Source organism: Leptonychotes weddellii, chromosome 3 (genome assembly GCF_054177405.1).
Source record: "Leptonychotes weddellii isolate Sample4059 chromosome 3, ASM5417740v2, whole genome shotgun sequence".
Lineage (NCBI taxonomy): Eukaryota > Metazoa > Chordata > Mammalia > Carnivora > Phocidae > Leptonychotes > Leptonychotes weddellii.
In genome coordinates this window covers 30,876,590-30,901,562 of record NC_138371.1, presented here as the reverse complement: position 1 = coordinate 30,901,562, position 24,973 = coordinate 30,876,590, and the positions used below count along the sequence as shown (strand labels likewise).

General features: G+C 37.6%; 1 protein-coding gene across 1 annotated transcript in view; it reads right to left on the bottom strand.

The window, feature by feature from the left end:
- CATSPERT (catsper channel auxiliary subunit tau) overlaps positions 1 to 24,973 on the bottom strand; it is a 116,183-nt gene that overhangs the window by 37,872 nt on the left and 53,338 nt on the right. Inside the window, exons 10-14 of the mRNA XM_006748124.2 lie at positions 23,437 to 23,542; positions 21,585 to 21,651; positions 18,938 to 18,981; positions 17,609 to 17,696; positions 17,307 to 17,503 (exon numbers count right to left, since the gene is read on the bottom strand). Coding sequence (XP_006748187.2) covers positions 17,307 to 17,503; positions 17,609 to 17,696; positions 18,938 to 18,981; positions 21,585 to 21,651; positions 23,437 to 23,542 — 502 coding nt within the window. The remainder of the gene's footprint in view (positions 1 to 17,306; positions 17,504 to 17,608; positions 17,697 to 18,937; positions 18,982 to 21,584; positions 21,652 to 23,436; positions 23,543 to 24,973) is intronic.

Here is a 24,973-nt window from a genome sequence, read left to right as displayed (position 1 = left end):
TGAGGGGCACCTGTGTGGCTCAATCGTTAAGCATCTGCCTTCGGCTCAGGTCATGATCCCAGGGTCCTGGGATTGAGCCCCACATTGGGCTCCCTGCTCAGCGGGAAGCCTGCTTCTCCCTTTCCCACTCCCCCTGCTTGTGTTCGCTCTCTCGCTGTGTCTCTCTCTGTCAAATGCATAAAATCTTAAAAAAAAAATCTAGCAAGTGAATCCAATGATATATGAAAAAGATAATACATTATAACCAAGTACAGCTGATTCTAGGAATGCAAAGTTGATTTAACAATAAAAAAATCAATATAGTTTATCACATTAATATACTAAAAAAATATATGATCATCTCAATAATTTCAGAAAGAGCATTTGATAAAATGCAGCACCCATTCTTGATAAAATCTCTCAACAAACTAGAAGGGAACTTCTTCAACTTACTAAAGGGCATTTATGAAAACCCTACAACTAATATACTGAGTGATGTCATCACAATGGCAGAAGAGTTTTCTACCACTTTCCTCCCAAAGAAAATAAATTTTGTCAATCACCCATATATGAAAATACCTTTGTGGAAGCCTGGAAATCCAGCAGAGGAGTTCTAATACACTGTTGGAGCAAAAAATCTAAGACTGGACACACTGAAGAGAGCAGGAGGAACAGTTTTACTTTACTTGAATCACCTCTCTGTCCCCAAGGCAGAACAGTTCAATGTCAAGAGAGGCCATCTGGGCCCACAATTTCTCCCATAGAGAAAAGAGAATGTGAGTGAACCCCCAGCTTTCCCAGCTTTGTAGGATGCTACCAAAGAGGTCCACTTCCTTCTCACCTATCCAGAGTACTAAGGTAAGCTGTGTGACTGAGGGACAGAGAAAGGCTGGGAGAACAGCAGCCAGGGCTTGGAACACATCAAAGCAATGTATATCCTACTAGCTGCTTTCCAAGTTCCATCAGGAAGTCCACCCCAGAGTTGCTGGGAACACTTTGCCTGTAGATCCCTCCAACTGGTCCACGGGCATCTTCAACATTGTGTGAACCATTCACATTCATACACATATACATACATACACCCTATGACAAGCTCCTCATGCAAGGCCCTGGGGGCAGTGAGTGTGAGCCTTTGCAGTCTGCTAGTGAGCACACAGAAAGCTGGCTTGATTCTGCAGGACTGGAAAAAGCATGGAAACTTGAGCATTCAGCTCTGCCCTAGAGGAAACCAATGGAAGGCTGTCAGCACCCTGCCTGGCTTTACAGAATCAAGAGAATGCATACAATCTTAAGAATTTGCCCCTCCCCTCACCACCATCCAAGAAGGAAAAAGTGTTGAGCAGACTATTCATTGAAAAAGTCCAAGAAAGCCTGAGAATCCCTGCCAGGGCTGACAGAAGCTATTTCTCTCCTTAAGCCAGGCAGTAAAAATGGGAGGAAATGACTGCTTCCTCCAGTACAAAGACAGCAATGCAAGACATCAACATGAAAAATCAGGGAAATGTGACACTACCAAAGGAACACAATAATTTCTCAGTTACTGACCAAAAAAATGGAGATCTGCAATCTTCCCAATAAAGAATTCAAAATAGTTGCTTTAAGAAAGTTCAGCAAGCAACGAGAAAACACAGAAAGACAATTCAACAAAATCAGGAAAGCAATATAAAAACAAATGGTAAGTTTCATAGAGAAATAGATCATAAAAACTAACCAAATAAATTCTGAAGCTGAGGAATAAATGAAATGAAAAATGCAGTAGAGAACATAGAAAGAATCTGTGAACTCGGATTATATGAAATTAGCTATGGCACAAAAATAGAATATAGATCAACAGAATAGAATAGAAAGTCAAGAAATAAACCCACAATTATATGGTCACTTAATCTTCAACAAAGGAGACAAGTATATCCCATGGGAAAATGACAGTCTCTTCAACATATGGTACTGAGAAAACTGGGCAGCAACATGCAAAAGAATGAAATTGGACCACTTTCTTACACAATACACAAAAATAAACTCAAAATGGACTAAGAACTTAAGTGTGAGACCAAAGCCATAAAAATCCTAGAAGATGGCACAGGTAGTAATTTCTCTGACATCAGCTGTAGCAACATTTTTCTAGATATGTCTCCTGAGGCAAGGGAAATGAATGCAAAAATACACTATTTTGACTACAATCAAAATAAAACACTTCTTGGGGCACCTGGGTGGCTCAGTTAGTTTAGCATCTGCCTTTGGCTTAGGTCATCATCTCAGGGTTCTGGGATCAAGCCCCACACTGGGCTCTCTGCTCAGCAGGGAGTCTGCTTCTCTCTCTCCCTCTGTGCTCTTACTCTCAAGTAAATAAAATCTTTAATTAAAAAATAAAATAAAAAAAAAGCTTCTGCACAGCAATGGAAACAATCAACAAAACTAAAAGACAACCTACAGAAAGGGAATATATTTGCAAATGACATATCCAATACAGGGTTAGTATTGAAAATATATAAAGAACTTATAAAACTCAATGTCCAAAAACCAAATAATCCAATTAAAAAATGGGCAGAAGACATGAGACATTTCTCCAAAGAAGACACACGGGATGGCCAACAGACACATGAAAAGATGCTCAGCATCACCCATCATCAGGGAAATGCAAATGAAAACCACAAGGAGAGATCACCTCACATCTGTCAGAATGGCTAAAATAAAAAGCACAAGAAACAATAAGTGTTAGCAAGAATGTGGTAAAAAAGGAACCCTTGTGCACTATTAGTGGAAATGCAAACTGGTGTAGCCATTGTGGAAGACAGTAGGGAGGTTCCTCAAAAAATTAAAAATAGAACTACTCTGTGATCCAGTAATTGCACTACTGGGTATCTGCCCAAAGAATATGACAACACTAATTCAAAAAGATATATGCATCCTTATATTTATTGCAACATTATTCACAATAGCCAAATAATGGAAGAAACCCAAGTGTCTATCAAGAGATGGATGGATAAAGCTGTGGTGTGTGTGTGTGTGTATGGAATATTATTCAGCCATAAAAAAGAATGAAATCTTGCCATTTGCCACAACATGGATGGATCTGGGGAGTATAATGCTAAATGAAATGAGTCAGAGAAAGATAAATATATGATTTCACTTACATGTGGAATTTAAGAAACAAAACAAATGAAAAAAGGGGAAAAAAGAGACAAAGCAAAAAAGAGACTCTTAACTATAGAGAACAAATAGATGGTTCCCAAAGGGGAGGTAGGTGGGAGGATGGGTGAAATAGGTGAAGGGAATTAAGAGTACACTTATATATAGAGAGAGAGAGAGAATTTTTGAATCATTATATTGTACACCTGAAACTAATATAACACTGTATGTTAACTATACTGGAATTTAAATTTAAATTTAAAAAATGGAGTGTAATAAGGAATCCACTTGATCTTGAAAAACAAAGAAAAAAAGAAAGAAAGAAATTTATCCAGAAGAGAAAGAAGAGAAAAAAAAATGAATGAAAAAGAGTGAAGACAGCCTGTGTGAATTATGGAATACTATCAAGCCAAACAATTTACATATCACTGGAGTCTCAGAAGAATGCAGAGAGAAAAGGGCAGTGAGTGTATTTAAAGAAATAATGGATGAAAACTTTCCAACTCTGTGGAGAAATTTGGACAATAAGTTCATGAAGCTCATAGGTCTTCAAATAAATTCAATCCAAAGAGATTTTCCTAAGACACATTATAATAAAACTGTCCATTATCAAAGACAAAGAGGGTATTTTAAAAGTAGCAAGAGAAAAAAAATTCCTCATATACAAGGGAACCCCCATAAGGCTATCAGCAGAGACCTTGTCAGCCAGGAGAATATGAGATGCTATACTCAAAGTGCTGAAAGAAAAAGACTGCCAACCAAAAATATTTTACTCAGCAAAACTGTCCTTCAGAAATGAGAGAAATAAAGACTTTCCCAGAGAAACAGAAGCTGAAGTAGTTTATCACCATTAGACCTGCCCTACAAAAAATGCTGAAAGTAGTTCTTCAAAATGAACGAGTGCTAGTTAATAACAAAACATATGAAAACATAAAACACACTGGTAATGGTAAGTACACAGTCAAAACTGGAACAGTCTAATACTGTAATATAATGGTGTATTATCACTTAACTCTAGTATGAAGGTTAAGCGACAAAGTATTAAAAATAACTATATAATAATTTGTTAATGGAGTCACAATATTAGAAGAGTAAATTGTGACAAAAACATAAAATGTGTCAAAAGAATGAAACTGGACCACTTCCTTACACCATACACAAAAATAAATTCAAAATGGATTAAAGACCTAAATGTGACACCTGAAACAAAAATAAATTCTACAAGAGAGCATAGGCAGTGATTTCTTTGACATCAGCCACAGCAGATTCTTTCTAGATTGATTCCAGTCAGTCTCATCAAGAACATGCCCTTACTATATACATCTGCATAAGTGACCCAGATGGTTCTTTTCATAGTAGCAATTTGGTTCTATAGTTTGCAGTCCCAAAGAGGTGTCTTTAATCTGGCAGTCTGTGGTTATCCAAATGACAAACCAAGCAGCTAAGCCATTGGCAATAGCCCAAAAGTAAGTAAAAATATAACAAGGTTCTTAAGAGTAGTACTAGCCAGAGTTCTGCCCAACTGAGTCAAGTAACCACATCCATTTTTGCTTCTGCGTAGCTTGCCCTTAAACTAAACAATCACAGTAGCTCATTGACACCATCAGGTTTCAGCTTAGCTGAACCATCAGTGAATTTTGCCTGGACATTTAGCCCTGTGAATTCAGGGCTCCACTGAGCCATTGGCTTTACTTCCGGTGGCAAAATGGAAGGTAAGTTTTGGGCCAAAATCAGTAGCTGCTACTTTTTCATGCAAAACCAAAATGATGCTAGGACCAAGTCAGATGTACCCCTTAACATACTACTACCATTTGGCCAGCAAAACCAACTGGTTTAGGCCCCACTCAAAGCATGTTGAATGCTTAAATGAGGTATATACAGTGTCTCATACCCATAGTTTAAAAATATGCTGGGCCTCCTTTTGGGTGATAGGTGGTTGAAGAGACAGCACTTTTTCTTTGACTGCCAAAGGATTTGAGAGTTGTGAATCTGCCCACATAGTCCCAGGAAAATCTATTTGGCAAGCAGGCCCTTGAATTTTTCAGGGTTTATCAGCCACCCCAATGGTCAGCCAAGGGTGACCACTGGGCCACTGAGACTGAGGCTTTTGACTTGCCAACCAACAGAACATCTTTAGAAATCAGAGGGTGGAGGCACTCACATAAATCCTGATCCACCACCCACCTGTGGCAAACGACAAGGACTTCTGTACCTGTGGCAATAACCCTGAATGGGAGAATGTCTTCTGACAATTTATGCGTGTTACGTTATAAGCATGCAACACATCAATTTCATTATAGGGTTAGTAGTAAGAACTATAACAGTACATTGAATCAGCAGAGAGGGCCCTACCCATAAGGTCGCTAACATTTTTCCCCATTGCAAGTTTTGCCCAAACCCAATCAGTTGATTTTTTTTTTCCGTCCTGTAACACAGACTTTCCTTCATGCTTGGGGCTACAACAGCTAGAATAGCCATCAGAAGATTGTTATTTCCAGACTGGGAGCACTGGAAGAACAAGGGTATGAGGGAGACTAGCCTGTGGAGGACATCTAGAGCAACTAGAAGTCTTTTGTTTTTGTTTTGTTTTAAGTAGGCTCCATGCCCAGTGTGGAGCCTAAGCGGGGCTTGAACTCAGGACTCAGAGATCAAGACCTGAGCTGAGATCAAGAGTCAGGTGCTTATCTGACTGAGCCACCCAGTTGCTCCTAGGCTTTTGTTTTTATTTTGGCCCTTTATCTTATCTCAGTGTCGGTACCCCCTCCTCCCTCATGCACCACCCTGCTTTCAGAGTGTGTCTGGGCTCAGGAGCTCAGACCCACTCACTGGTGGAAAGTAGCAGGTAAGGAGGTGCCCCAGCTAAGTATGAAAATCCTATGCAAACTAGCCTGACCCTCAAGTGTCAGTGGTATGGCAAAGGTTGTGTTGGCAATGTATGAGACAGCATACCAAGTGCCATCACACTTATGTAATAGATAGTTATAATCAAAATATCTGAAACAGCTGGGATACAGAGCCAACACCTGGATTCATTTGGTGATAACTGTAAGTCTCCAACTTCGATAGCAAATTCACTGGCCATACAGGGATGTGGTATTGAGATAATGGAGCTCTTACTTTCCCTGCTACCTTTAAGTCCTTAATGAAGACTGTTATTTCCCTTTTCCTTCTAGGATTCTAGTGTTTCTGTTGGACCAACTGAAAGGGCACAGGGAGACAAGTTGGGTAGCAATCTACATGTCCCACCAGCACTTCTCTACATGTGGCTCTATGGGATGGAGACAGACAAGTATATAACATAATAATCCCTACTACATATTCAGATGTGGAAACAACAGTACATTCAATTGGCCTAAAGAGTCCCATCCAGAAGGTTATATTAGTTTCCTTCCCTATTGTGAACCCTGCCCAAATCCTGTAAGTTGAATCCAACTAATTTTTCCTTCCATAGGTCTGGGTAAGATAGAGACTTGAACATTCATAACCAACAAAGCCATAAAAGATTGGGTCCCTACCTTCCCTGAGATTCCCCAGAAAACTTCAATGGCTGCATAGAACCTTCTATTCCCTTCAGGGACAGGAAGATCTTGGCTCCACCTTTAATCATGTCTCTCTTTAAAGCATCTGGGATCAGGTTAAGAGGAAAGGAAAGTGTCATGGGGTTCAGAAGAGGAAGGCAACTCCATGCCATCTAACAAGACTTCATGTTTACTTTCAGTTTTGAGTGGTGTAACAGCAATTTGTGGTTCAATCAAATGAACTGCTGGTCTGCCCAGCACTCTATGTCAGGCAACAAGGTCTTCATAGTTGACACCATCTATTTCATCTTTGGGAATTATCTGACTTGAGAGCTGTAGCCACACTGCTTTCTGGATAGGGCCATGAGGTTTGTGTGTCCTCAGGTGACTTAAGCTTGGCTTGCACAGGAGTGACCTACTTTGTGGAGTCCACTTCAATCCAGGACATCCGCTGTCCCATTACCATGATGACATCTCAAATTCTTCCCTGGCTTCAACATAAGGGTTGAAGGAGTTTTCCAAGGCACCAGAGCTGACTTCAAGAATTTATATTTCTTTGGGTCAGTTTCTTTGAGTCAGTGGATCATTCTCATCAGCAATGTGTCCACAATTCAGGGCAATAAGTGCCCAAATACTAGTCAGTGCCTATTATGGTTTCCCACTAGGGTTTGTGTCAGGATAGATAAACCTTTTAGCAGCCAGAACTCAAGACAAAAAACAGATCTTTTATTGTCATTTTGGAATGGATATAAGATTATCACCATATACTGAGGAGTACTTACCCATAAGATGGCCCAGCCATTGCCATCCTTCCTTTATAGGTATTACTTAGCCTACATCCTCATCTCCCAGGAAAACCAGCCAAAGTTTTAATGACTCACTTTGTTTCTGTCCGTAACAGTCATAAATTTCCATTCTATCATCCTGAGTGTAGGTATGCAACTCTGCAACTGTTGTCAAAGAGCAGAATCTTCTGCTCACTCAGGACTCATCTTAGTACTGTTAAAATGGGACAGACACTGAGGTGAATCATCAGATTGGCAAGGAAGTCTCCCTACCTGGAGGATAATTAGCAACAACCAGGGCACTGGTCAGGCAGCTGTTTTTAAGCCTACTTCCCAATACTTAACTTGCAACCATCTCTCCAATAGCCTAGAGTAAGGGACTATTTATTGCCTGATTGATCATACAACTTGGTCATCACTTTCCACCAGTTCCCGTGGGCTTCCCCCAAATGCAACTGATCAGACCACAAGGTCCTGGTCCTTCATCTTTCAGAAGGCCATGTCTGTCAGTATCGCATCTTGTAACCAAAGCTGTCAAGAATGTACTGTGCTTGTAAGCTAACTATTTAGCCTACCACAGTTTCATGGAGGCTGATAGAAGAAATGAGTTTCCTGGGTCAGAAACAAAAGTTTATTACCCAGAGCAATAGCAGTAGCCAGGATATAAGCCTTTTTACATCAGTTCCTCAAGCCCTGATTCCCAAGGTAATGCAAAGTGGGCCAGATAACAAGATCACATGCAATTGATTTTGTTATAGGAAAAGAATCCTATACCTCTCACAAGAACCATGGAGACTGTCTCCCCCAAATACGGAAAGACTTATGAAATGATGCCACCAAATATTAACACTGGTAATTTCTGGATGGTAGAATTATGGGCTCTTTCTTACTTTTCGGGGGATTGCTTGAATTTTAATAATGAGCATGCATCATTTTCAACTCTGTACTTTAAAAATGCATAATGAACATTCAGATCAATATGATCATTTGAATTTTTACAAAGTGGCTGTGAAATGAGCAAAAAACAAAAACACAGGAAACTGTATCAACTATACTGCAAATTAAAAAAAAAAATCCAAAGTGAAAAAAATAGAGTAAAATATGTATGCATACTAGAAAACTGGGATTACTAGAGTTAGGGCAGGAATTAGAATTCCTCTAAAATGGTTCAACAAAAGAAGCTTTACTATTAATGAAAGGTATATTTATGGATAAGGAACCAATAATGAATGTTGAGGGAAACACTGAAAAGAAGTTACCACTCCAGCCAGAGCCTAGTAATAGCTGGAGTCATGCAGCTGGGGTCACTCAGGAAAATTCATTGCCAGAACCACAGCGCCAAAGCAGGAAAACAGTAGGACAGAAAAACCCAACCTTTTTTTCCCCATTGACTTTCAATGTTCTGCCAGTGTTTGCCATTTACTGGACCTAACTAGAAATCAGCCAGAAGGACAGTCTCGTAAGGCATTCCATAGCAGTCATCTTCTTGGGGCATAAAACGAAGAAAGGCAGACAATAGACTAAGGTGGGGACAAGACGGAAAATAAGCACAGGTACTCTCTATAGTCCAAAAATGTTTCTATTAGATATAGTCAAGATGAAAACAGATTAAAAGGCTAACCAATCCACCTCTAATTTACCATATTCAAGTAGAAGACTCACTTGGAAGATAGTGGATAGAACCTTCCACTCCTCAATGGAGACATATTTTTTCAAGCTCATAGTACCTGCAATTAGTCTAGGGTGCCCAGCTAAGTTAAGGAATGTTGGCCCAATGAATATGAAAACTCAGTGATGTTCTCTGGTAGGTACTGCTTCCAGTTATATACTGTTTGTTTGTTTGTTTGTTTTTCTGTTCCTCATAGGCAAATAAAAGCTTAATGCAGCAATATTAAAATTATTGAAAATATAAAATGACTCCTTTCCCTTTTTCTGGCACCCAAAGATTTAAGTAAACTATCTCTGACAAAATCCATCTCAGATACCACTGGAAAAACATACCTTCCAGAGAACAGTAGGAGCAAAGAGAAAAATAATCAGAAATTTTAAAATTATCTGTTTCAAAAGAAGATCTACTTTAATCAATTAGAAAAGTTTTCCTACTCCAAAAATCATGAAAACTATTTTTTCTCTATTTTTATAGTCTCAATCAGTTTCAAGAATTCATAGATGTAATTAGATTAGAAAAACATCTAGGTGAAAAAATTATTGAATTAAAAAAGAAAGTGGATAAACTAATTGTAAATGTACATTTCATATATGCATGAGTTGGGTTGATTCAAAGTGCAGAATTAGCAAAGACAATGAATTTGGGAGATCATGGAATATTTCCCACCAGTTCCATCAATCATGATGAAAGGATTTACATTTCATAAATGAAATTCATAGCATAATGAAGGCAGTTAAATTCATTGAATGAATAAAAGGTTAGTGGTATCACATACACAATTCCCTGTCTTCCTTAATCCTAGTTTTCTGTAGGCACTAGAAGCTTAAACTCAAAGACCTACATAATCAAGCCCTTATCACTACACTTTATGGAGTGTGGAATTAATCTCTCTGCCTTATGCCTGATATTTGGTATGCCAGAGCTAGGTGGTTCATTCACCTTAGAAGTACTAAAATAATTTGCATTTCCTATGACTAGGTGATTTTTATTAATTACATACAATGAGTCCTGAGAGTTATAATATATTCAGAGATTGCACAGGCAGTAAGCTCCTTGACATTATTAGTCTTGTGATGATTGTTTGTAGCTGATTGCAAAGGCAAGGGCAACAAAAGCAAAAATAAACAAAGGGGACTGCATCAAACTAAAAAGCTTCTGCACAGAGAAATAAGTCATCAACACAATGAAAAGGCTACCTATTGAATGTCAGAAGATATCTGCAAATCATGTATTTGATAAAGGATTAATAGAAAGAACTCACACAACTCAATAACAAAAAAACATATAATCTGAATTAAAAATGGGCAGAGGATCTGAACAGACATTATTCCAAAGAGGACACACAGATGACCATCAGGCACATGAAAAGATGCTCAACATCACTCATCATCAGGGAAATGCAAGTCAAAACTATAATGAGGTATCACCTCACACCTGTCAGAATAGCTAAAATCAAAAAACATAAATAACAATTGTTGGCGAGGATGTAGAAAAGAAGAATTCTCGTGCACTGTTGGTGGGAATGCAAACTGGTGCAGCCACTATGGAAAACAATATGGACGTTCCTCAAAAAATTAGAAGCAGAACTACCATATGACCCATCAATTCCACTTTTGGGTATTTATCCAAAGAAAATGAAAACCCCAATTCAAAAGACATATGCACCCCCATGTTCAATGCAGCATTAATTTAATAACCAAGGTATGGAAACAACCTAAGTGTTCACTGATGGATGAATGAATAAGATGTATATATATACATATATATACACACACACAATGGAATATTTTCAGCCATAAAAAAGAATGAAATCTTGCCATTTGTGAAAACATGGATGGACACTGGGGATATAATGCTCAGTGAAATAAGTCAAATAGAGAAAGATAAATACCATATGATTTCACTTACATGTAGAATTTAAAAATCAAAATGAAACAAAACAAAATTCACAGATACAAAAACAGACTGGTGGTTGCCAGAGGGAAGGGGGGGAAGGAGGGAATGGAGAAAGGGATCAAAAGGAGCAAATTTCCAGTTATAAAACAAGTAAGTCATGGGATGTAATGTACAGCATGGTGACTATAGTCAATAATCTTGTATTGCCTATTTGAATATTGCTAAGAAAGTAGGTAGATTTTGAAAGTTCTCATCACAAGAAAAAAATTTTTAACTATGTATGGTGACAGATGGTAACTGGACTTACTATAGTGCCTACAAATCACAATGTATACAAATATCACATCATTATGTTGTATGCCTGTAACTAATGTTATATGCCAATTATACTTCAATTAAAAAAATATAGTCAATAAAACTAAGAGGCAACCCACAGAATGGGAGAAGATATTTGCAAATGGCATTATGGATAAAGGGCTAGTATCCAAGATCTATAAAGAACTTCTCAAACTCAACACCAAAAAAATGAATAATCCAGTCAATAAATGGGCAGAAGACATGAACAGACACTTCTCCAAAGAAGACATACAAATGGCTAATAGACATATGAAAAAATGTTCAACATCACTAGCCATCAGGGAATACAAATCAAAACCACAATGAGATACCACCTTATCCAGTTAGAATGGCAAAAATTAACAAGACAGGAAACAGCAAGTGTTGGCGAGGATGTGAAGAAAGGGGAAACCTCCTACACTGTTGGTGGGAATGCAAGCTGGTACAGCCACTCTGGAAAACAGTATAGAGGTTCCTCAAGACATTAAAAATAGAGCTACCCTACGACCCAGCAATTGCACTACTAGGTATTTACCCCAAAGATACAGATGTAGTGAAAAGAAGGGGCCCATGCACCTCAATGTTCTTGGCAGCAATGTCCACAATAGCCAAACTGTGGAAGGAGCTGAGATGTCCTTCAACAGATGAATGAATAAAGAAAATGTGGTTCATATATACAGTGGAATATTATTCAGCCATCAGAAAGGATGAATACCCACCATTTGCATTGACATGGATGGAACTGGAGGAGATTATGCTCAGTGAAATAACAAGCAGAGAAAGACAATTATCATATGGTTTCACTCATAATGTGGAACATAAGGAATAGTGCGGAAGACCACAGGGGAAGGGAGAGAAAACTGAGTGGGAAGAAATCAGAGAGGGAGACAAAATGAAAGACTCTGGACTCAGGGAAACAAACTGAGGGTTACAGAAGGGAGGGGGTTGGGGGGATGGGATAGCTGGGTGATGGGTATTAAGGAGGGCATGTATGGTAATGAGCACTGGGTGTTATACACAACTAATGAATTGTTGAACACTGCATCAAAAACTATTGATGTATTATATGTTGGCTAATTGAACATAATAAAACAATATATTCAGAGATTCCAAAGCAAATCCATCAATATCCTACAATATTTTTAACTAATCAACAAATATTAAGTGTCTGTTATAGACTCATCACTATTCTAAATGGTAAGGTAATGTGGTAAGACTAAATCACTATCACTTGGAATTTAAAAGGCAACTGGGAATGATAGACAGTAAATAAGTAAACAAACATGATACCATGTAATGATACTTGAAGAAAAAGTAATAGGGATGGGATAGGGTGAGTAAGTGGTTATTTTACATAGAGTGGTCAGAGAAGCCCTCTCTAAGGAGGTTAACATTTGAGTAGACACCTGAATGTTGTGAATGTATGAACTCTGTGAAGATCTGGGGGAAGAACATTCCCATCAGAGAGAATAATTGTGGTACTACTGCTCATTGATTACATAATAACCACTCCCCATGCTATCTTATTACTAACAGAACCTGAATTTTGCTATTAACAGCAACCTATCCGGTCCAAAATGATGGATCATTATTGGAAATCCCATTCCTTTTTGCCAAATACTAGTTTTCCCATCTTCTTCAAAGCTAGAAGTATTCATGTTACATAATTCTAGTCAATGAGACACAAAATCCACTGGGGGGTGATTGGGTAAACTTTTGTTTCTTTGTAGAAATAAAAAGAGGCAAGTACAAAAGAACTTAGCTGCTCAACCCCCACATTCTTTCACCTGCCTTGATCTATATATGATGCCTAGGACTGAAGCAAACATCTTGTGATCATAAAGTGACCAGCATTAGCATGAAAAAGAGGAAAGATAAGAGCCTTTTCCTGGGTCCTTGAAGACACTGTTAAGCCACTGAACCAATGACAGAAATCCTGGCCTCATGACTTCATTGATGGGGCTCCAAAGGCCTTGCCAGGAAAATGTGGTTTCAAGGTCAAGATCACAAGGGTGTAACTCTAAGATCTCTTGTTCAGATCTCAAAAAGTTTTAAGTTAGTGTTTCACAGACCCATTCAGCTAAACAAAAAATATTCTAAGTATCTTAGGATGACCTGTTAGGTCCTCTCTGCTGGATAGGAGAGCCTCTAAGATTCTTAAGGATATTGTAACACAGCACCTTGGCTCTCAACCAAAGGTAAATAGTGGTCTGTCTTAAAGATATTCAGGAGTGTAACAGTTTGCTAAGATCATAATTTGATATACAGAAACCTACAAAATCTGTAAGATTCATAGCATCTGAGACAGGAACAGAGACAATTTACATGGAAAGAGGTTTTTGAACTCTCAACTTTCTACAGAGAAGACATAGGCTGCAAAGCTACTCAGTTACAAATATAAGCTCTTTCCTGTGGAAAAAGAAGGTAAAGCCAAGCCCCAAGGGCAGAGGCAAGAGCTTCAAAATTATGGCTCACTCACTGCTGTATGCTTCACTTTCCCCTTTTTCCACCTTTGGAATGTAAGTGCCTCCTGTTTTCCTGTTCCTTACTCACCATGTATATAGGACACAGATAATTGGTCTCTTCAATTCACAGGTCTTAAGATTGAAAGGAGCCATACTCAAGAAGCCTCATCCACCTGGATAAATTCTATACTTCAAGCCTAAGCCTGATATAGTAATAGCATGAGCCAAGGATCTTAGAAGGGGAGTAAGTATAGTTTGCATGTAGGAGGTACATGAATTACTTGTGGGTAGAGATAATTAATGGTTGTTAATCTCCAAATATGGCTCCCAATGAACATCACTTTCTAAGATTCCTGCCCTTATGTAGTCCCCTTCCATACTGAATCAGGGTTGAGCCTGAGACTTGCTTTAACTAACAGAATTCAGTAGAAATGACCCTGTGTTTGTTCCAAGCCTATGTCATAAGAGGACCTGAAGCTTCTGTTTTTGTGTATTACAAGCCCCAAGCTGCCACATAAGAAATTTAGCTGCCCTGCAAGAGAGACCACATGAAGAGGCAGCATGGAGAGGGAAAGAGATAATCCCTAAGGTGATACAGGGGTGGTGGTGGGGAGTGGGAAGAGATCCATCAAACCAGATGTTCATGCATCCCAACTGAGCCCAGATTTACAGCTGTCCCCATCAAAGTGTAAGACATGTAAGTGAACCTCATGAGTGTTCCAGCCCAGTAGAGCTCCTAGATGATTATGAGCCTCACCAAAATTAAGTGGAGCAAACAACTTCCCACCTGAGCATAATCAACCCATAGAATCATGAGAGATAATAAAATGGTTATTTTAAGCCACTAAGTTTTGGAGTGGTTTGAAATACAGCAGTAACTCACTTATCAAATGAAACTGAATATTTTGTAAGTTAGACTCAATAGAGAAATTAAAAGGCAAACTACAAACTATGAAAAAGCAATGTCCACAATAGCCAAACTGTGGAAAGAGCCGAGATGCCCTTCAATAGATGAATGGCTAAAGAAGATGTAGTCCATATATACAATGGAATATTACTCAGCCATCAGAAGGGATGAATACCCAACTTTTACATCAACATGGACGGAACTGGAGGAGATTATGCTAAATGAAATAAGTCAAGCAGAGAAAGTCAATTATCATATGGTTTCACTTATTTGTGGAACATAAGGAAAAGCATGGAGGACATTAGGAGAAGGAAGGGAAAAATGAGGGGGGAAATCGGAGGGAGAGATGAACCATGAGAGACTATGGACTCTGAGAAACAAACAGGGTTTTAGAGGGGAGGGGGGTAGGTGGATGGGTTAGCCTGGTGATGGGTATTAAGGAGGGCACGTACTATATGGAGCACTGGGTGTTATACGAAAATAATGGATCATGGATGACCACATCAAAAACTAATGATGTATTGTATGGTGACTAACATAATAAAATTTAAATAAATAAATAAAGTGGAACTTAATTTAAAAAAAAAAAGAAAAGTATGTGCCATGAATATACCAATGGTTAATGTCCTTATAATGAAAAAGAGCTCACTACAAAACCTCAACATCATCACCAAGTTCTCACCAGAAAACAATGGACAAAGGATACAATCTATCTACTCCTACTAGAGACAATCAAAATAACTAATAAGTATGAAAAAGTTCTAATCATTCTTTAAAAGATGATTAATATTCAAATACTATTGGTTAGAAGGTAAAGTGGCAAAATCTTTCTGGAGAGCAAATTTGTCAACATGCCATTTCTATGAATATATGAGGGCATAATCATAGGTCCAAATAAATAGTTACGTAAAAGGATGTTAATTTCGGGCGCTGGGTGGCTCAGTTGGTTAAGCGACTGCCTTCAGCTCAGGTCATGATCCTGGAGTCCCGGGATCGAGTCCCACATCGGGCTACCTGCTCAGCAGGGAGTCTGCTTCTCCCTCTCCTGCTCCCCCCTCTTGTGCTCGCTCTCTCTCAAATAAATAAATAAAATCTTAAAAAAAAAAATAAAAATAAAAGGATGTTAATTTCAAAGCTAATGTCCAACAATATAGAAAATGTTTAAAGGAATTACTAAGTATCTATATTTAAGGATATTCTACACCTTGCAGATTTTTAAGAAAATCAGGTAACATGCTTATAATGTCAAGTTTTGAAAAGCACAATATAAAATTATATATACACACATAAATAATTTGATCCAAGTTTTTTAAAATAAATGAAAAATATGGTTATATATAAATAACAAAGCTGAAAGAAAAAAAATGGTTAAAATTGCAGTAGGATTATAACTACTTTTATTTGGTCTTTTATGTGTTTATTTTCTAAGTTTTCTATAACTGTATTACTTTCACATTCAGTAAAAATAAGAATGTTATTCTTTATAAGTTACACTGGTTAAGCTACTGATCTAGGTATTTAAGAATAATTCCCCAACTAGGAGCACCTGAGCAGCTAGGTCAGTTAAGTGTCTGCCTTCAGCTCAGGTCATGATCCCTGGGGTCCTGGGATGGAGTCCCGCATCGGGCTCCTTGCTCAGCGGGGAGCCTGTTTCTCCCTCTCCCCCTTCCTGCCACTCCCCCACTTGTACACACACTCTCTCTATCAAATAAATAATTTTAAAAAAAGAATAATTCCCCAACTAGAGATATTTAATAAAATTATCTTTTAGAATTAGAAAGAGAATTTAGAAATGACCTGATATGATCTACCATTCAATAGATGAGGAAATAAGTCTAGAGGTTTAGGTTCCCAAACTTGTTGGAAGTATTTAGAGGCAGAAACTTACTTAGAATTCAGATTGTTTACCCACTGACCAGTACACATTTTTACACTGCTTTATGAGCTACCTATAATAGTGATTCAAATAAGAAGTAAAGATCTAAGTAGAATGTCATTTTGAGAAATGCTTTAACCCTTTGAATTTATATTCAAATCATTCTCATTTTAAACTATAAAATTATTTGTAATAAGAATAATCTGTTATTTCCTATAACAGTTTTATTTAAAATTTCCACTGAAATAACTTCCCAAGATTTTAAAATTTTCTTTGAATTACCTCTTGCTTTTGTTACACTTTCAGCTGAATTTTATACCCACCCATGAGACTAGTTTGTACTACAGGTATCTCACATCACTCTGCTTTTCCTTCAAGGGTTTTTTTTTTTTCCTCCTTACTTGATGAATCTAAGTAGGGTAGGAAATGTTTAGTATACTTAGACACACTTCCCCTTGGAGAATTTGAATGCATTTTCAATTTATTTGGTTTTTTTTTTTTAATGAATTATTTTCTTTTCCCTAGTTTTATACTTTTAATATGAGGGCAGCTACCTTTAGTTCAAGGTCTTCCTCTGAATCTTGGCTTTGAGACCTACTTTTTGATTTTGAGTCTGGGGAAACTAAGTTTGTGCTCTTCTTTCTAGCTAAGCTTAGATGGCTGCTTTGCCATCTAAGTTCTGCTGGTGATGAATCTAAGATCCTCCTCTTTATTTTACCTGGATATATATAGCTAGTTTTCAACTTTACCTCTGATGGAGATGAGTCTGTTTTTAAAAGGCTTGGATATCTATCTTTCAATTTTACTTCTGGTGGAAAGAACATATTTTTCATTTTTCCCTCTGGCACAGCTTTTGATTGGTATTCCTCTAAAGGTGATGTTTTGTTCTCCTCTGTTATTGTCAGGGTAGGAATAACAGGCAGTGGAGTTTGCTTTGTTGATTCATCTATTTGCTTTGTTGACTCATCTGTTTGCTTTGTTGACTCATCTGTTTGCTCCCACTCATCTGTTTGCTTTGTTGACTCATCTGTTTGCTTTGTTGATTCATCACTTTCAGGAGCAACAGCATCTGAATCATCTTGATTTGACTGGTTCAGAGTTGGTAGAGTCATACTTTTCTTATCATCATTATCCGGCAACTAGAAAATATATGAATAAAGCAAACTACCAAGTAATGATTACTGACTAGAAAATATTTAAAAATAATAAAATTGGAATTAAAAACCCTTATCTGTTATCATAAAAAGTGACCATCAATATCTGTCAATTATTACATTCCTTATTAAAAGAGTTAAACTCTCTATTTGCCTGAAACCACGGACTATAGAATATTATTCATTAAAATGATCACACTGCTTTATTCTTTTTAAAGATTTTATTCATTTATTTGACAGAGAGAGAGAGAGAACAAGCAGGAGGAGCGGCAGGCAGAGGGAGAGGGAGAAGCAGACTTCTGCTGAGCAGGGAGCCTGACGCAGGACTTGATCCCAGGACCCTGGGATCGTGACCTGAGCCAAAGGCAGATGCTTAACCAACTGAGCCACCCAGGCACCCCAATCATACTGCTTTATAAAGCAGTGGTTCTCATATATTCAGATTTTATAAATCAGCAACATCTTAAAGAAAATTGAGGGGTCCAACATTTTGCTGTTATTATGCTACACCAATATATCATAATAAAGGAAATTTTAGGGATACCTGGGTGGCTCAGTCAGTTGAGTTTCCGACTCTTGATTTCAGCTTAGGTCATGATCATGGAGTCATGGCATTGAGCCCCATGCCAAGCTCTGTGCTCAGCTGGGGGTCTGCTTAAGATTCTCTCCCTCTCTCTCGCTCTCTGTCCCTCCCCCCACCATGCACTCAAATGCATGCTCTCTAAAATAAATAAATAAATCTTTTTTAAAAAATAAAAATAAGGGAAATTTTAATAGCAAAATAGCACAAAGAAAATATCATAAAATCAAATAATATTATGTGAACTCTATTTTTTTTGCTTCTATTTTAAATATAGATTATAAATCCATAGAGAAAGTAAAGAATGTGGTTAATCTGTGGCTTCCATTTCCAAGATTATTGTGCAGAATTTTATGCTTTTATATTTTTACTTGTTGCCCCCTTTTTCTTCAACATCTTTTGTCCCCTATCTTTGTATGTATTTTTAAACAGTACCATTTTATGCTGTAATTTCCCTTTTAAGAGTGTAATTTAACTTAAATAAATAATGTAATTGTATAGATATTGCCACAATAGAAATAACCATAAAAACCTGAATAACTTCTTGGGTGCTTTTTTTTCCATCTATAAATATTTCTCTATTCATAAATGTTTCATCCCCTTATAAAACAGTGACTATTAGAAGTTCTCTTCCAAGTTCCCTTACCTCACTTGGAATAGTTTCAGCTTCCTCCATTATAAAAGGGACATCTGTTAATAAGTTAATAGAAGTATTTTATTATTATATTACATTATAAAATAATAAACACATTTATACATATGTACACTAATAAAATACTATTTTAATTTTTCTCACCAAGAACAAAGAACAATTTAAATCAAACGAGCTATTCAAACACAAATACTATTTAGTAAAAACAGGCTGATGAATCTCTGGGAAGATGGGGGAGTGGTAAATTGAAAAAGTGTGGAGATAAAATGAAAACATGCATTAAGTGGTAAGATTTCAGATCCATCAGTGTAAGACATAAAACAGATATACAGTATATTTTTCTACAAGTCAAGAGGAAATAAAATAAATCCAGATGGGCAGTGATAGAGTTGGGATTGGAAAAAAGAGACTGGAATAAAGTTGCATGTAACCAGAGAAAGTAGGACCATTTAAAAGATGCTGATTGAGATGTAGTGAAAAGAAGGGCCATATGCACTCCAATGTTCATAGCAGCAATGTCTGCAATAGCCAAACTGTGGAAAGAGCCGAGATGCCCTTCAATAGATGAATGGATAAAGAAGATGTAGTCCATATATACAATGGAATATTACTCAGCCATCAGAAGGGATGAATACCCAACTTTTACATCAACATGGATGGAACTGGAGGAGATTATGCTAAATGAAATAAGTCAAGCAGAGAAAGTCAATTATCATATGGTTTCACTTATTTGTGGAACATAAGGAAGAGCATGGAGGACATTAGGAGAAGGAAGGGAAAAATGAAGCGGGGGAAATCGGAGGGAGAGATGAACCATGAGAGACTATGGACTCTGAGAAACAAACTGAGGGTGTTAAAGGGGAGGGGGTGGGGGGATGGGTTAGCCTGGTGATGGGTATTAAGGAGGGCACATACTGCATGGAGCACTGGGTGTTATACAAAACAATGGATCGTGGATCACTACATCAAAAACTAGTGATGTATGGTGACTAACATAACATAATAAAATAAAATTTAAAAAAAATAAAAGAGGCTGATTGAAACACTTGTAAAATTTTCCTACAAATAGAAAGGTTATATATTTAGCAAGTAGAAAAGGAAAACCTTAAAGGAAGAGAGATGGAATACAAATTGAGATACAAAGGAATGTGTTAAGTCTAGTATAACACAAAATTTATTATGGTCATTAGCTGTGTGACTGTGGTCAGCTTAGCCCATTTTTCTGAGCCTTGGTTTTCTCATATGTAAAATAAGATTAATAATGGCTTATCTTACAGGTCTGATATTAAGTATATGTAAGATGTGAGCAGCAATATGGTTAAATGCTTAAGCTCTTGGGTCAAATGGACAAGGTTCAAATTTAATCCCTATCAGTTGATGGCTGTGTGACTTCTGACTGGTTACTTAATCTGTCTGATCTTCAGCTTTTTCATCTGTAAAATATGGATTAATAACAGCACCCTCAACTGACTGCTATGCGGACTGATTTATATAATCCAGGTAAAGGCCTGCAATACAGTGGTCAATAAATGTTAGCTGAAGCTATAAGAAGCTATAGGAGTACCAGAAAAACAGAAGTCACTAGACTTGAAACAAACTCTTCAGATAAGAAAAAAAAGAGGAAAAAAAAGTTGGCAACCAACAGTAACTAAGGCGTGTTAACCTCAATCTTCAACAGTGATACTGAAGATGGAAACTGTGATTCTCCTACGCCTGAAAATTGAACATTTCAAGGTAAAGAGTAGGCTAAAGACAGCATAGCTCTGCTAGGCTGGCTGATTCTCAGAGGTTAGGAAATGAACATATCAAAGGCTGAGGTAGCCAGGAAGTAGAAATAGGGGAAGTAGAGAAGTAACTTGTGGTACAAGTCCTGTAACAACAACTCGTTATTCCACACCTGCAGAATCCAAGATTTTACAGATACAGTTTATGCATCTATTTTAACTTACTTTCAATGATCTTTTAACAGAGATTTTTTTTAGACTGCCAAACAATATCTTCCATTATCTTACTGATAATTTGTGAGAAGTTCTCAAATTTAATGCTAATTGAATTTACCACTCCCTCTGTCCTCCTTCCTTTCACACACACACACCTCTACTTAAAAGAGACCAATAGCCCTACAGCTAATGTTTAAGAAAAATATTTTTTCATAGATCATAGTTAAGATTTAACTTTTCTCTTGTCCTTAAATGAGGAAAGGAACATTAAAAACAAAAACAAAAAAACCACTCTTGGGCACCTGGGTGGTTTTGTTGGTTAAGCATCCAACTTTTGGTTTTGGCTCAGGTCGTGACCTCAGGGTTGTGATCAAGCCCCACATCAGGCTCCAAACTCAGCGCAAAGTCCGCTTGAGATTCTCTCCCTCTCCCTCTGCCCCATCCCCTGCTCATGCACATGCTGTCTCTCTCTCTCTCATATAAATAAAATCTTAAAAAAAAACAACAACTCTTAATTGGGTCAAAGTGTTTTCTTTGGAGTGTTACAAAATAAATACTATATACTAAGACTATGAGATGCATATTTATTTCCAACAAAAAATGAAATCCACTTAAAGCAAATTACTAATTCTTTTTGTGATACAACTACCCTCTTTTTAATTATCTTAATAATAAACACAAATGTCAATTAGTTTCTTAACCTGATGTTTCAAAAACTTTAGACTCCTCTTCATGTAGGCTTTTTAGCAACTGGTTGGTATCAATTTCCTAGAAACAAGAAAAAAAAAAGAGATATTGGAGAAATGTTTAGCGAACCAATCTGCCTTTATAACTTCTTTTATTACCCTCTTTAAAATTTATGGAAGAATATGGATTTATGAGAAAAACCATCCAAACAACACTATTTTAAAGAGAAGCATACCCTGGCTAGGAGTTAATGTTGCAGAGAGAAGCTATCCAAGAATTGATAGGGTATTTGAGTGACAAATGTATAAGAGAAAAAGATTATGAGATAAATGACATAATATTGTAACTTCAAGGGATAAAAGAGGATACCCCAAGAAAACCGATTACTTTTTTATTGGAAAACATTATGACCTATGAGTTGCAAAGGGATGTGGATCTTTAAAAAAATTCCAAGAGGAATTATAAGGTAGAGTGATCACTGACTCTTATAAAATACTGATCTATTAATAAGAACCCAAAGTCCATAGTTCCTTTAATGAAGAGCCCCTCAAATTTTCCCTAAAATACTAATTCTGTATAAGTGCTAATTAATTTATCCTAAGGCAGTACCACTACGCCAAATTATAATGAGGCATTGAAAAACATTAATATATCAGTATGTTATGACTACCATTTCAAGGCTGTGATCTTAGTAATGTTTTATTAATTCACTGAAACCCCTATGAATCCCTACCACCAGGTGAAAATGTAGAGGTCCGATTGTATTTCTATATATTAAACCTTATTTATATATCTGATAAAGGTCTAGTATTCAAAATATAAAGAACTCTTACAACTAAACAATAAAAAAACAAGTAACCCAATTTAAAAACAAAAACAAAGGACTTGAAAAAACATTTATCCAAAGAAGATATACAAATGGCCAGTAAGCACATGAAAAGATGTTCACCTCATTGGTTATCAGGGAAATGCAAATCAAAACCATAACGAGATACCACTTCAAACCCATTAAGATGGCTATAATTGAAACAAACATAAAAGGAAAATAACACGGAACCTTCATACATTGCTGGTTAGATGTAAAATTGTGCAGCCACTGTGGAAAACAGTTTGATAGTTCCTGAAAAAGTTAAAGAGGGAACTACTGTATGATCCAACAATCCTACTCCTAGGTATATACCCAAGAGAATTACAAACATATGCTCACATAAAAACCTGCATATGAATGTTCACAGCATTATTCATGATAGCTAAAAAGTTGAAACAACCCAAATGTCCACCAACTGATGAGGATAAACAAAACGTGGTACATATCCATATAGTGGAATATTATTTGGCAGTAAAAAGAAACAAAGTATTGATACATGCTACAATGGGGATGAACCCTGAAAACCCTATGATAAGTGAAAGAAGCAAGTCACAAAGAACCGTATATTGTATGATTCCACTCAAATGGAATGTTTGGAATAAGCAAATCTATAGAAACAGAAAGTAGACTAGTTATTGTCTAGAGAACGGGGGTTCTGGGAGGTTTGGTTAAGGGGTAGGAGTTTCTTTTGGGGCTAATGAGAATATCTGAAAATTGATCGTAGCAATGGACATACAACTCTGTGAATATACTAAAGACCACTGAATTGTATACTTTGAATAGGTGAATTATATCTTAAAGCTGTTAAAAAACTAAACCTTACAAATTATTAGTCAATATTTATCAAATGTCACATTAGCAAAATAGGAAAGTACATGAGCTATGAACAGCATTTTATATATCAAGAACAAGCAATATCTTATCATCACTTTTATTATAATCTTTTTAAAATAAAAAGTATTAGAAGTTATATATAGAGAATGTATTATGTTAATTACCTTATGTTCGCTATGGGCCAATTTTGGGGTAAGAACTCCTTCTAAATAGCTAGCTTTTTCAATCCATGTATTCAGATTTCTATATTCTTTTTTCATTTTTTCCAGCCTAAAGAAAGAAATGAGTTACACATTTAAAAAGTGACAGAAGAACATATATGGTATGATTCACAAGAGAATACATTCAATATGATCCACTTATAAAATTTTCTAAGAAAGGCAAACCAGCAATATATTGTTTAAGGACACAAAGGAAAAGGAATGATTCCAGCAAAAGTCAGGGCAGTAGGAGGGGCAGGAGCAAGATGGCGAGGAGTAGGAGACCTAAATTTCGTCTGGTCCCAGGAATTCAGCTAGATAGGGATCAAACCATTCTGAACACCTACAAACTCAACAGGAGATCCAAGAAAAGAATAGCAACAACTCTCTGAACAGAAAAGCAACCACTTGCTGGAAGGTAGGACGTGTGAAGTGAATCCGAGGTGATATTCGGGAAGATAGACGGTGGGGGAGGGGGCCTCTGTCGGCCACTACTGGCAAGAAATAGAACAGCGGAGCACAAAATCGGAAATTTTAGAAGTTGGCTCTGCTGAGGGGCGTTGCTCCAGTGGCTAAGCGGGGGGTGGAACCCTCACTGGGACAGTGTGGTCTCAGGACCCTCGGGGTTACAGGAAGACTGGGGTGCCTGAGTGCGGCAGAGCTCCCAGGTATCAGAGCAGGGAAGCCGGCTGCAGGAGGCACAGCCAAGGAGTGGGCTCTCAGCTCGGGATTGCCATAAACCGTAATCCGCGGCACAGTCGGGCCACTGCTCTTCCAGCAGGGACCCAACAAGCGGCAGATCTAGGGAGACTCCCCTTCCTCCCCTGGGAGGAGTGGCGTGGGAGTGCACTTCAGGGATCTGCTGGGTTTGGAGACTCCACATGGGGTCGTGTGCCAGAGATAGAAATGCTCAGTCACAGGCCAGGTGAGCACGGAGTGCGGATGGAGACCGGGGAGACAAGAATGATTGCTTTTCTCTGGGGGCTGAGGAGTGGGGCCCCAAGTTCTCGGCTCCTCTGGGGCGGAGATTGGGAGGCCGCCATTTTCACTCTCCGCCTCCAAAGCTGTACGGAAAGCTTACAGGGAACAAAAGCTCCAGAGAGCAAACCCGAGCAGATTACTTAGCCTGGAAGGGACAAGGGCGGGGCAATTCCGCCTCTGGCAAAGACATTTGAGAGCCACAGCAACAGGCCCCTCCCCCAGAAGATCAGCAAGAACAGCCAGCCAAGACCAAGTTTACTGATCAATGAGAACAGCAGAACTCCAGCGCTAGGGGAATACTACACATAGAATTCATGGCTTTTTCCCCATGATTCTTTAGTCTATCAAAGTTAATTTTTTTAATTTTCTTTTTTTTTTTCCCCTTTTTGAACCAACATCTCATCAATCCCTTTTAAAAATCTTTTTTTTGTGTGTGTTACTTTTTTTTTTTATTCTTATGTTAATCTCCATACATTACATCATTAGTTTTAGATGAAGTGTTCCATGATTCATTGTTTGT